The sequence below is a fragment of the Oncorhynchus nerka genome, linkage group LG23, assembly GCF_034236695.1.
Source record: "Oncorhynchus nerka isolate Pitt River linkage group LG23, Oner_Uvic_2.0, whole genome shotgun sequence".
Lineage (NCBI taxonomy): Eukaryota > Metazoa > Chordata > Actinopteri > Salmoniformes > Salmonidae > Oncorhynchus > Oncorhynchus nerka.
In genome coordinates, this window is record NC_088418.1 from 28,694,744 (window position 1) to 28,706,639 (window position 11,896).

The window sequence follows — 11,896 nt, forward strand, 5'->3', positions numbered from 1 at the left end:
GCGTGCGTGGGTGTGCGTGTCTGCATCATTCTGCTAGTGCACCAGTATGTGTGTGTCCTCATGTTTCTGCAAGTATACAAGTGAGTGTGTGTGACGAGAGTCAGGGGTCCATTTGGGCGTAGGGTCCATTTGGGCGTAGGAGCCACTCGGGCTAGTTTCCTGCCGTCTGATTGCCAGGGCTCTTGAGAGATTTCCCCTACGCTCAGCGGCTCAGAAGACGACTCGCCCAATGGAAACAGGAAGTTGGATGGACATGAAAGATAGCTGTGCTTGTTAAAACAAACACAAATAAAACATACAAGAACCACACAACTGGGGCAAACATGCATGCAATGCTGGGGCGTACACTCACTCACATGCATATAGTTGCACGTATAGTATGCTTGCACATGCACACACACACAAAAAGAATTTGCTTAACAAGTCACATAATAAGTTGCATTGACTCACTCTGTGTGCAATAATAGTGTTTACATATTTTTCAGGACTACCTCATCTCTGTACCCCACACATACAGTACAATTACCTGTAAGGTCCCCCTCAGGCGAGCAGTGAATTTCAAACACAGATTTAACCACAAAGACCAGGGAGGTTTTCCAATGCCTCGCAAAGTGGGGCACCTATTGGTAGATGGGTAAAAAGGAGACATTGAATATCCCTTTGATCATGATGAACTTATTAGTTACACTTTAGATGGTGCATCAATACACCCAGTCATTACAATGATACAGGCGTCCTTCCTAACTCAGTTGCCGGATAAGAAGGGCGCTGTTCAGGGATTTCACAACGAGGCCAATGGTGACTTTAAAACAGCTACAGAGTTGAATGGCTGTGATAGGAGAAAACTGAGGATGGATCAACAACATTGTAGTTACTCCACAATACTAACCTAATTTACAGAGTGAAAAGAAGGAAGTCTGTACAGAATAAAAAATATTCCAAAACATGCATTCTGTTTGCAACAAGGCACTAGAGTAATACTGCAAAAGATTTGGGCAAGCAATTTACTTTTTGTCCTCAATACAAAGTGTATGTTTGGGCCAAATCCAATACAATACATTACTGACTATTTTCTCTATATTTTCATGCTATGCCTATACTGGTAATCATGGGCAGAAACTTTGGTTTTAGAAGTGTGGGGGACATTTATATATACAGTATATATATTATATTTTTGAAATCCAGTCAAATTAACACTCCAAACAGTCTACCCGGACACTCGGAGGTGTCCGCATGGTCCTAAAGCACACCGCTGCCTCGTTTTGTATCACATTCCAATGATAAAACTGGGGGGAGACAAAAATCCATGTCCCCGTCCCCGTCCCCGTCCCCGTCCCCAGTGAAAGTTGCTCCCCTGCTGGTAATCGTTAAGGACTGGGGAGTTTTTCAGGATTAACAATTAGGAATGGAGCTAAGCACAGGCAAAATCCTAGAAGAAAACCTGGTCAGTCTGCTTTCCACTAGACACTGGGAGATTAATTCACCTTTCAGCAGGACAATAACATAAAACATAAGGGCAAATCTACACTGGAGTTGCTTTTAGCAAGACAGTGAATGTTCCTGAGTGGCCGAGTTACAGTTTTGACTAAAATCTATGGCAAGCCTTGAAAATGATTGTCTAATAATGATTAGCAACCAATTCGACAGAGGTTGAAGAATTTTGAAATTAATAATGGACAAATATTGTACAATCCAGGTGTGAAAAACTCTTAGAGACGTACCCAGAAAGACTCAGGGCTGTAATCACTGCCAAAGATGATTCTACCATGTATTTACTCAGTGGTGTGAATAGTTATGTAAATTAGATATTTTTGTATTTCATTTTCAATAAACTGCAAACATTAAAAAAAAAACATGTTTTCACTTTGTCATTATGGGGACTGTGTGTAGAATAAGTCAAGGGGTTTGAATACTTTCTGAAGGCACTGTAAGTTACTGTGAATATTCACAGTAACTTACTTTCCACACTATAACAAGTAACTGCCTAAGGCATTAAAGAAATTGAGTAGTGGCTACCCAGACATCTCCAATGGGCAGTTGAACTCAAATCATAAAAGTGGTACTAACTCATATCAATAAGATTTCTTATCACTTAATATTTTTGAGTACTGTTAACAAATATTAAATTATTGAGTAAATATAACTTTGTGGTGTGCTAATCTAAAGGTATTGAGTTTTTACAGTTTATGATAATTATATATTTTAAAGTCAATATAACTATTATTAAATAAGCTGTTCTTACTTACTTCTTACTTGTTTTAAGTATTTACCTAAAATAATAAAGTAGTAGTCAGACACATTGATATTTGAGTAAAAAACACTTTATTTATCTGTATTGTGCTGATAATTATTACATTTGTGCAAGTTATAAATTCCTAATAGCGCCACCTGGCTCTGTTTTTAGAGGATTGTGTGTAATTCAACATTTTCAGATTTGTATTATACTTTTGCACAATGTTGTATGCTAGTTTGAAGAGAGAAAAGTATGTTTCTAAAATAGTACTAAGCAGTTTGATGTGCTATGAGGTGCAATTGATCATGATGAACGGATATCAAAATAATGCGACAAGCTATTCCCACCATCAACAAGGTCATGTGCACCACTCTGAAAGACAGAGGCTAATGCAGCATCATGTAATAATTACAGCTCTACCCCCAGTTACTGCAAGAGAATGAGCACTGTGCTCAACAATGCCTGCTAAGGTGGGCTAAAATTACAAATTGTTTAATACATAAAACAATGTTAAACATTAATACACAACCACTGAAAATTAATAAGCAGAACGACTTAGTAGTTACACCTGAAAAACGTGGAAGGAAGGTAAATACTTTAAGCAGAAGCGACCCTACATTTTTTGTTCGAAACTAACATATGGACTTTTTTTAAGCTAGTCATAACCAAAGATTATTTTGCAATTTGATTATGAATTTTAAGATCCCTTAAGTTTTCATTTATCTTTTAAATTTTTTTTTATGTATTGGATGAAACATGGAATTTTCCATTACTGCTATTAGCCAATAGAAACACATTAAATAACAGATTCACTACATGGACAACAGATAGACCCACAAAGAATCAAAGGAAGTTCGCATTTACATTTTACATTTAAGTCATTTAGCAGACGCTCTTATCCAGAGCGACTTACAAATTGGTGCGTTCACCTTAAGACATCCAGTAGAACAGCCACTTTACAATAGTGCATCTAAATCTTTCAAGGGGGGGGGGGGGTGAGAAGGATTACTTTATCCTATCCTAGGTATTCCTGAAAGAGGTGGGGTTTCAGGTGTCTCCGGAAGGTGGTGATTGACTCCGCTGTCCTGGCGTCGTGAGGGAGTTTGTTCCACCATTGGGGGGCCAGAGCAGCGAACAGTTTTGACTGGGCTGCGCGGGAACTGTACTTCCTCAGTGGTAGGGAGGCGAGCAGGCCAGAGGTGGATGAACGCAGTGCCCTTGTTTGTTCTGAAGTGTCTGTCCTATAGCTGAGTGATATTATCTTAGGTCCCCGGTACCAGTTAAACATTTAATGGATGTATATATGGAGATAGTTTAGTGCCTAAAATAAGGGAATAAATACATGTAGAATTTTTACATGTATTTATTCCCTTATTTTAGGCACTAAACTATCTCCATATATACATCCATTAAATGTTTAACTGGTACCGGGGACCTAAGACGAGTCTTGTGAGGCTTGTTGGCATCCTAGAGCAAAACGGAGAACATTGTGTTCGTGAGTCTCATCTTTCAGTAGGGTGGTCATGATAGTTTGGGTGGTCATGATAGCCAAACGGTTCAGACGCTACATCAGTTTATGTGAGAAGACCGATTTTTGTGATGTCTCATGGTCTGACAAACACTACTCTATCTCTGGCACCTTTCACCGCAGATGAGGGAGGGCGAATGTTGGCGCATGAGGTGGATTGAGACGCAGCCCGTGCAAAAAAACAGATATCTCTAGCTTAAACAGACAAATTATTATGTTAACTAGATTTCTGCGAGACGCAGAAATTGTAGGCCAAGGGACCTTAACTTGCAGGATGTCAGGAGACTTCAGTGTGGGCACAGTCTACACCTTTGTCTGCATTCGCAGGAAACACAACAGCACTCTGGCACTCAGGAGCAAGTTGTGGCAGTCAACGTTGAAAGACATTGTTTAGGAACCCCTCTCGAAAAGGAGGGCCTGGAATGTTAAGGGTGCATAGCAAGTGGCGTCATTGTGTCTACTTCCTGCATAGGAGAACTCATAAGGGTGTGACGACTGATGTGGTATGTTGCTCTACATTGAGGTAGTTAACATCGAACATAGTGTATCGCGGTGTAATAAATTCTAGGTTTGAGTGCGACCAATGGGTAAGTTTGACCATCTCCCCATCAAGAGTTTAAGAATGCAGGTGCAATACTCCTGAGACCCTAAATAAATAGTAAATTCATAGCAGTAAAGTTTCCAAAACAGAGCACTTTTAGTACAAACCAAAAAGTGTGATGATGATGCAAAAAGCATCACAAATTTAGATTTTGAATGAAAGTGCTCTATCTTGAAACCTTACTGCTGACATGCACCATGTTTTGGGACTATAACAACATTGCACTGATTAACAAAATACTCAACAATGTTTTTGAAAAAAAATATCCCTTTAAGTCATTCAGAGACATTGACATTTGGAGTAAACAATACATGTAGGTAAGATTGGCATTCAAAACAGCTTGTAGACCAAATGAAGGTCGTTTGTTGGTTCCCATCAACTAGACAACCACAGAGTACAGAAAAAAAACAAGGGAGGTAGAGAAAACAAATCAGTGGGGCCAGAGCCTAACGAGAAACCACATCTCACACCTCGGTGAACTTGAAAAACATTTCCCATTTGCAAAAAAAAAAAAAAAAAAAGAGACAGAAACACAACACTTTGGTGTCTAACCCTATCAGCAAATGGCAAGCTGCAGTAGTGAAACATTAGCTTGCTGTTCTATGCCTCCGCAGTAAAGTAGCGGGCATGGTAATGATGTATTTCAGTGCAGTGGTGAATTTGATGCACAGCTCCCGTGGGAAATTTGGAGGTACACAAATCATCTTCTATCCATTTTATAGGGCAAAAACATCAGATAACATTTTCTGCTGTTGACATTTGAATAAGCTGTCAAAAGAAACTTTAATTAATCTTGAAATAAAACAAGCGTTGAAACCCTGTTGTTGATTTGTGGTTAAAACAGGGTTAAAATGCGACAAAAACAGTACAAACTGATTAACTAAGTTCTGCATGTTTTTTTTCAACAGGGAACTGACCATTGGGGACAGATCAAAGTTATAAAATGAAAGTTCAGATAAAGGTAATTAAGGTAAAGCGTAAATCAAGACAGTTTATTTGTGGGTTTAATACCTTACTAAAAAAATGGCTGCAAACCAGGCAAATATTTAGTCAATCTGGCCCGATGTTGACTCAACCAATTTCTGCCCATAGAGTTGCTTACTGTATATTCTATCACTTGCATAGTTCAGTGTAAGATTTGCCCTTAGGGTGCTCCCTTAGGGGAACACTGTTCATGGGGGTCAGGCAGATTAGTGAAAGGTTGTGAACTGTCATGATCACAGCTACCAGGTAACACCCATGTCCTAAACCTCCCATGCACTCTAAACCCTCAGCCACAGTGCACCAAGTTAAACCAGTATGACCTAAACATGACCTTGAACACCATACAACAAACAATAAAAACATATGTTGTTGTGAGCCACTTACCTTATACATGCATTATAACACATATTTCTACAGGCACTTATAAGGAACCAATTAGCATTAATGAATGTTTACAGAATCTTTGACATTTCTGCTGGATATAAAAATGATAAACATGATAGAGTTTCTGAATTGAGTTAACAATAGTACTATTTTGTGAAATTAGGTCTAAAATAGATGGTAAAATCATAAAGATTAATCTCCGTATTACATTATGTGACTATATGAAACGTTTACATAGGTTGCTACTGTAGGAAATAACCTTTGCCAAGCAACTTTTGACCCCCCCCAAAAACAAATGTGAACGACAAACATCCTTTTTGTTGACACTGTGGTGCATGTCTTCAGTGTCATGAAAAGTTTGAGGGGCATGGGGTCAGCAACATCTTCTTTGATAGGCTATAGACAAACATATGGTAAAGGTGTGTGTCCTAGAGATTGACATCTCCCAAACAAGTCACTGCTACAGAGGAGGGCTTCAGGACATGTCTGTCACTGTTGACAGCAGAAGTAAGTTTTGAAATTAATGGAAACTAAGAAATGGCTATTACATTGTTCAAATATAGTTGATTATCTTTATGGGTAATGAAATCTTTAAATACATGTATCGTTCTGCAGAAATGAGTAAGTATATTAGGAAAAAGTTACGTGATGTAATAAGATAAATGTGCCAAGTGTTCCGTGGGATATTTGTGTGACAAAATAATATCACATTACTCTTACTTTGAAAAGCACTTCTTATTAGTATTATCATTAATATCGTAAATATACTTGTTGATGGTCCTTGCTGCTATTCGAGTGCATGCAAAAGTAGTGATGATTATGGTCACACCTTCACAACTATGAAAGAAGGTAGTGTGGTTGATTCTCCAGTGCGCTTCATTGTCTGACTAATCCATAGACTTTTCGGAGGGTTTATTATTTTAGTACCAAATTCACTCAGCTGCCAACGTAATAGCTATGAATTGTTAAAGTTAGAATGAATTTGATTTGATTTGATTTGATATTTGAATTCTTCTTTTTAAGTCGGACTTTTCACAACAATTTTAAACTGTACTATCTAAATTGATATTATAACAGTTAGTAGAGTAGTATAACGTTGCATCTGTTGCAAAATAGGTGGACATAATATCGACACATTGCGTAATACATAGGCTAAATTGAAGTAGGCTATTTCTTAATTGAAGTTCAATCATGCACACTTGGGGGAGATTCGGAAAAATCTTCTACTTAAATCGAGTTTTCCCTTAGCCATGCATTGACGTGAATGTGGGACTCCCGTACATGAGAGTTTCACCAAAGAGGAAGTTAGGATTCGCCCCTTAGGCCCTTGACTCAGAGTTTATTTGACAGCAGTGAAAATCTAGCATAATGTAATAATAATAATAATAATAATAATAATACATCTTCTTCATCTGTTTAATAACACACTTTGTAAGCATCCTAATTTTAAGTTTAAAAAAAGTTAAGTATCTATCAGGTGGAGCAAATGCATGTTTATTGATTTAATGTTAGGATATAGATAATCTCATCCTCTTGATTCCATCTCAATGTCTCATAAAATAATTCACAAACAAAACAATTCTACAACAACAAACCAGCCCTTAGTTTTTCAACAAAAAAGTTGATTATTCTTAATTCATAATTTCCTCTCAGTTTCCTCTTACCTTTCTTTGAAGTCGACTATACCTGTTTCCATCTGAAGCTAAAGTCACGAATGCAATAAATAAGAAATATTATCTACAACTAAAACACAGCTAATTATCAGTTATCAGGTACATGTGGCAGAGGTGTCATGGAACATGGTGGTGGCAGAAAGCAAATTTAAAGGCTTGTATCACGCGACAGTGACTGATTTCTATACATTTAGTCAACCCACGGTTTCCCTTTCACCAACGAACTGCAGCTGGTGGCACGCAACCTATTCTCTTATGACTGAAATATAAGGCTGCTTACTCAAACCACACAAAATTATCAGGGTGTTCGTGACAATGTTTCAGCTCTAGGTTATTGAAATAGGAATATTTACACTATATTTGTGGGGCTGTGTACACAATACGGTGTCCCTATGGCGTTGTGTCGCTGCGGCCTATGGACAAGTGTGTGAGAATGGTAACTTACCTAAGTTGTCAATGGATAGAAAACAGCACTCACACTTTGGGACAAATTTGTATTGGTATATGTGCATAATGACTCATTTGTTTATTTGCTTCATTTGATTATGCAAACACACATTTGTAAGATGTAGAATAAATATGTACTCGAAAGGACTTGTAGTTGGAATAAGTTGTCACATCTTTAAATGGGTTACACAGCATAAGCCATTTGAAGATGAATCCTAACTTTTTTTTTTTTTATGTGTGGAAGTTAGACCTGAATACCAAGGTGTAAATCCTATCTCTCACAAGCCTCAACTTGACATTATCTTACAAATATCAATAGCCTACGAAGCTTGTGGATAGGCTAACTGCTTGTGGATAGGCTAACTGCTTGTGGATAGGCTAACTGCTTGTGGATAGGCTAACTGCTTGTGGATAGGCTAACTGCTTGTGGATAGGCTAACTCTCTGTGCTGCTGTGACTGATTTGTCATTATGTTACCCAGATATGGATCTCACAAGCTTTTTTGGCATGGATTACGAAAACAGCCTGGTGACAGGGGACTACAACGACTACAACGACACTTCCACCGGAGGCTACGAGCTCATTGAGCTTTGCGAAGCCAGCGAGCAACAGCTGACCATCAAGGTCTTCCAGACCTGTGTCTTCCTCCTGGTTTTTCTCCTGGGCCTGCTCGGCAACTCCCTGGTCATCGCCACCTTTGTTCTCTACCGCCGCCTGCGTCTCCGCTCCATGACTGACATCTTCCTCTTCCAGCTGGCCTTAGCCGACCTCCTCCTACTCCTTACCCTGCCCATCCAGGCTGGGGACACCCTCCTGGGCCACTGGGCCTTCGGCAATGCCCTGTGCAAGGCAACGCATGCTAGCTACGCTGTCAACACCTACAGCGGGCTGCTGCTGTTGGCCTGCATTAGTGTAGACCGCTACGTGGTGGTGGCTCGGACCCAGGAGGTGCTGAGGCTACGTAGCCGCATGCTGACGGGTGGCAAGCTGGCCTCGCTGGGCGTCTGGCTAACCGCCCTGCTACTTAGCCTGCCCCAGATCCTCTTCTCCGGGGTGGAAAGAGAACAGGGGGGGGCGCACTGCGGCATGAACGTGTGGGTGGAGGAGAGCTGGCGGGTCAAGACGGCCACCCGCTGCACCCAGATTGCCGGCTTCTGCCTGCCCTTCCTTGTCATGGTAGCCTGCTACTCGCTGATTGGCCGAGTGCTGTGTGAGGGGCGGGGGGGCTGGAGGCGCCAGCGGACCCTGAGGCTGATGGTGGTGCTGGTGGCCGTCTTCCTGCTCTTCCAGCTTCCCTACACCGTGGTGCTCTCCCTCAAGGTGGCAGGGCCAGGGGCTGCCAAGCAGACTTGCAATCAGTGGGCTGCCACACTGCTGAGGGAGTATGTGACTTGCACCCTGGCATATACCCGCTGCTGTCTCAACCCCCTCCTCTATGCCCTGGTGGGTGTCCGCTTCAGGGGCGACGTTCTGAAGCTGCTCCACGGCGTTGGCTGCCTGTGCTGGGCCGTGTCTGGGCCTCACCTGGAGAGCTGTACCTCGGGGTCACCCTCCTCCCTGGGCTTAACCACGCTCTCCCCCCTGCCGCCCACCTCACCTCTGCTCCTACCCCCCGACACCCTGGCACACAGCATCAAATATCAGCCTCCAACAGCAAGCCATCCCTCTGGCCCGACCAAGGTGTTTCTCTTCCCTAGTAGGCCTACCCTGCCCTCAGATGGCCTGCTTCAGTCCTCCAAAACCAAACCGGTCTAAACCAATCTTTGTATAGCTTGTGTGATCCTTATCAGGACTCACTTTTATATTTCATGTTAAGATTTGCATTAATCGATAATTAATTCTATTCAATTGTATTTCACTTTAGTGTCCACTTTTATAATATATCTTATGCGCATTAATTGTGTATTACTGTAATCAAGCAGTGCTTGTGGGACTGTGACTGTATGTTTCCACTTGTGACAGCTCTACCTGAAATTATGCTATAAAAAAAATTAAAATATGAATATGCTTCATGTGATATTTTGGCCTGAATTTCTATTTAATATTAATATATTAAATAGAAATATATAAATATAATATTTGCCTCACTTATCTTTGTAACAGAAACATATCTTTTTGAAAATAGTACATACACTAATACTAGAAATACTAAATATAGTATGCATGTATGTACTACAATTTTACAACATAAGGTTGTAAATAATAATTATTAATGCCAATGTAATATTCAATGGTTGATGGAACATGTCTGAAATAATTATTATGTGAAGATATGTTCAAACAAGTGCAATATAGACTGTCCTCATATATTATAGAATCATGTAGTTATGGTGTGTCTTTAAGGCCAACTGTTTAAACAAAATGTGTAGCATGGCATTGTTGAATACTGGTTTCTGATTGGCTTCAAGGGCATTCTATTTCGCTATAACACAGCACGGTAGAATTCAATGGCTATAGTTGATTCTTACATGTTCTATGTTTGAGCTGCTTTTGAAAGCAACATTAGAGTTGAAAACATTATTGGCATTGTTGAATTCAATTTTCATAACAGCAATCTAGGACTGATTGGTTTTGTTTGATGAACCAGCAAGTCTGTTTGTTTAGTTACCAAGGCAACTACTGTAAACGTGCTAGCTGCTTCATTACGGAACACCGTTTAGGTCTTTGCGTGTCAAAAAATATACACGTCAAATAACATTATTTGACCCGTAAAATTACACTATTTGACACGTCAAATAACACAGTTTAATTGTAGAATGTTGTGTTGGACCGCAACTTCTGAGGTAGCTAGCTAGCACCACTACAACCTGCCTGTCATCATCTAAAATAACCCGAATTTATAAGACAGTTCTTATTTGATTAATGTTCGGACCCATCGATGTGAAGCTAGCCACAATAAGGATTAGCCACAATAGTGGACTTTGCCTTCAAAATAAAAGTATGTAATTGACGGCGATGCAAATGAATACAAATAGTAGAATTATGCCATAATTGAATAGATCAATGCTAAACGAGGATGGAATGTTATATAAAATCAACAAAAGACAATCATTTGTTAATTCGACAAAAATCTGTTGAAATCACACTGTATGACTTTAGAATTGCATTGGAGGCCTGCTACGCTTTATGTGCCAGGTCGCAGTTGCAAATGAGAACTTAGCCTACCTGGTTAAATAAAGGTGAAATAAAAAATAAAATAAATAAATGCTTATTTCACTGTACAGCCTTACCTATGGATTGTGGATCAATGACATGGGTTATTAGACTACTCAGTGACACCCAGAGAACATTAGCGTCATAACTCTTATTGTGGGACTCTGAAACAACTGTGAATTGAGCCAAATGTATTGTCAACGTATGTGTATTGAACACTATTCCAGAGGAAAAACAATACAACCTGGATGTTTTGGAGTCTGATAACTCTGAGAAGGACATTGGGAAAAAAATATCTTGGGTATTGACTAGACTGATACTCCATGTCATTGAGCCCGAATCCTTAGGTAAAGCATGTACAGTGCAATATGAATGTCAATGCACACAATAGGCTGACTGGGAAGGTGATTTCACACAGTCACAGTCCGGCGATGAGCTACAACGCTAATGTTTGCGTAAACTCTTCACAGTTGTGTTTTGTGGGTTTCACCTAGTAGACTGATACCCCATTTCATTGCTTCACATTATCTAGTCAAAATATGGCATGATTCCACCAATTGTAACCTTCTGTATTACAAAGGGGTGCTTTTATTTGGAAGGCAAACCGCAAATTTAAAAAAAATATTGTGCCTAATCCTTATTGTGGCTAGCTTCACAACACATAACCTTTGTCCGGGCTAGCCTCATGAAGGTAGCTGACTGCTTATAACGTTAGCTTTTCGTTACACGGTTTAGTAGCTGGCTAGCTATTTATTTTCATGAACTGAAGTTCAATTTCAATAGGCGAACAACAAGTGGCTACCTAGCTAATACTTACTGACAAGGATTCCTAAAACATTCCTAAGAATTATGAACATGACTGCAGCTTCTACAGGTCATTGTTTTCAGGCTGG

The 11,896-nt window shown here is 39.9% G+C and overlaps 1 protein-coding gene across 1 annotated transcript; it reads left to right on the top strand.

Moving 5' to 3' along the window:
• The first annotated feature begins 6,115 nt into the window (after positions 1–6,115).
• On the top strand, positions 6,116–9,823 carry ccr10 (chemokine (C-C motif) receptor 10). The gene is made up of 2 exons (XM_029628776.2): positions 6,116–6,237; positions 8,332–9,823. The coding sequence occupies exons 1-2, from the start codon at positions 6,141–6,143 to the stop codon at positions 9,603–9,605; spliced, it is 1,371 nt and encodes a 456-aa protein (XP_029484636.2). The 5' UTR covers positions 6,116–6,140; the 3' UTR covers positions 9,606–9,823.
• Positions 9,824–11,896: the final 2,073 nt, after the last annotated feature.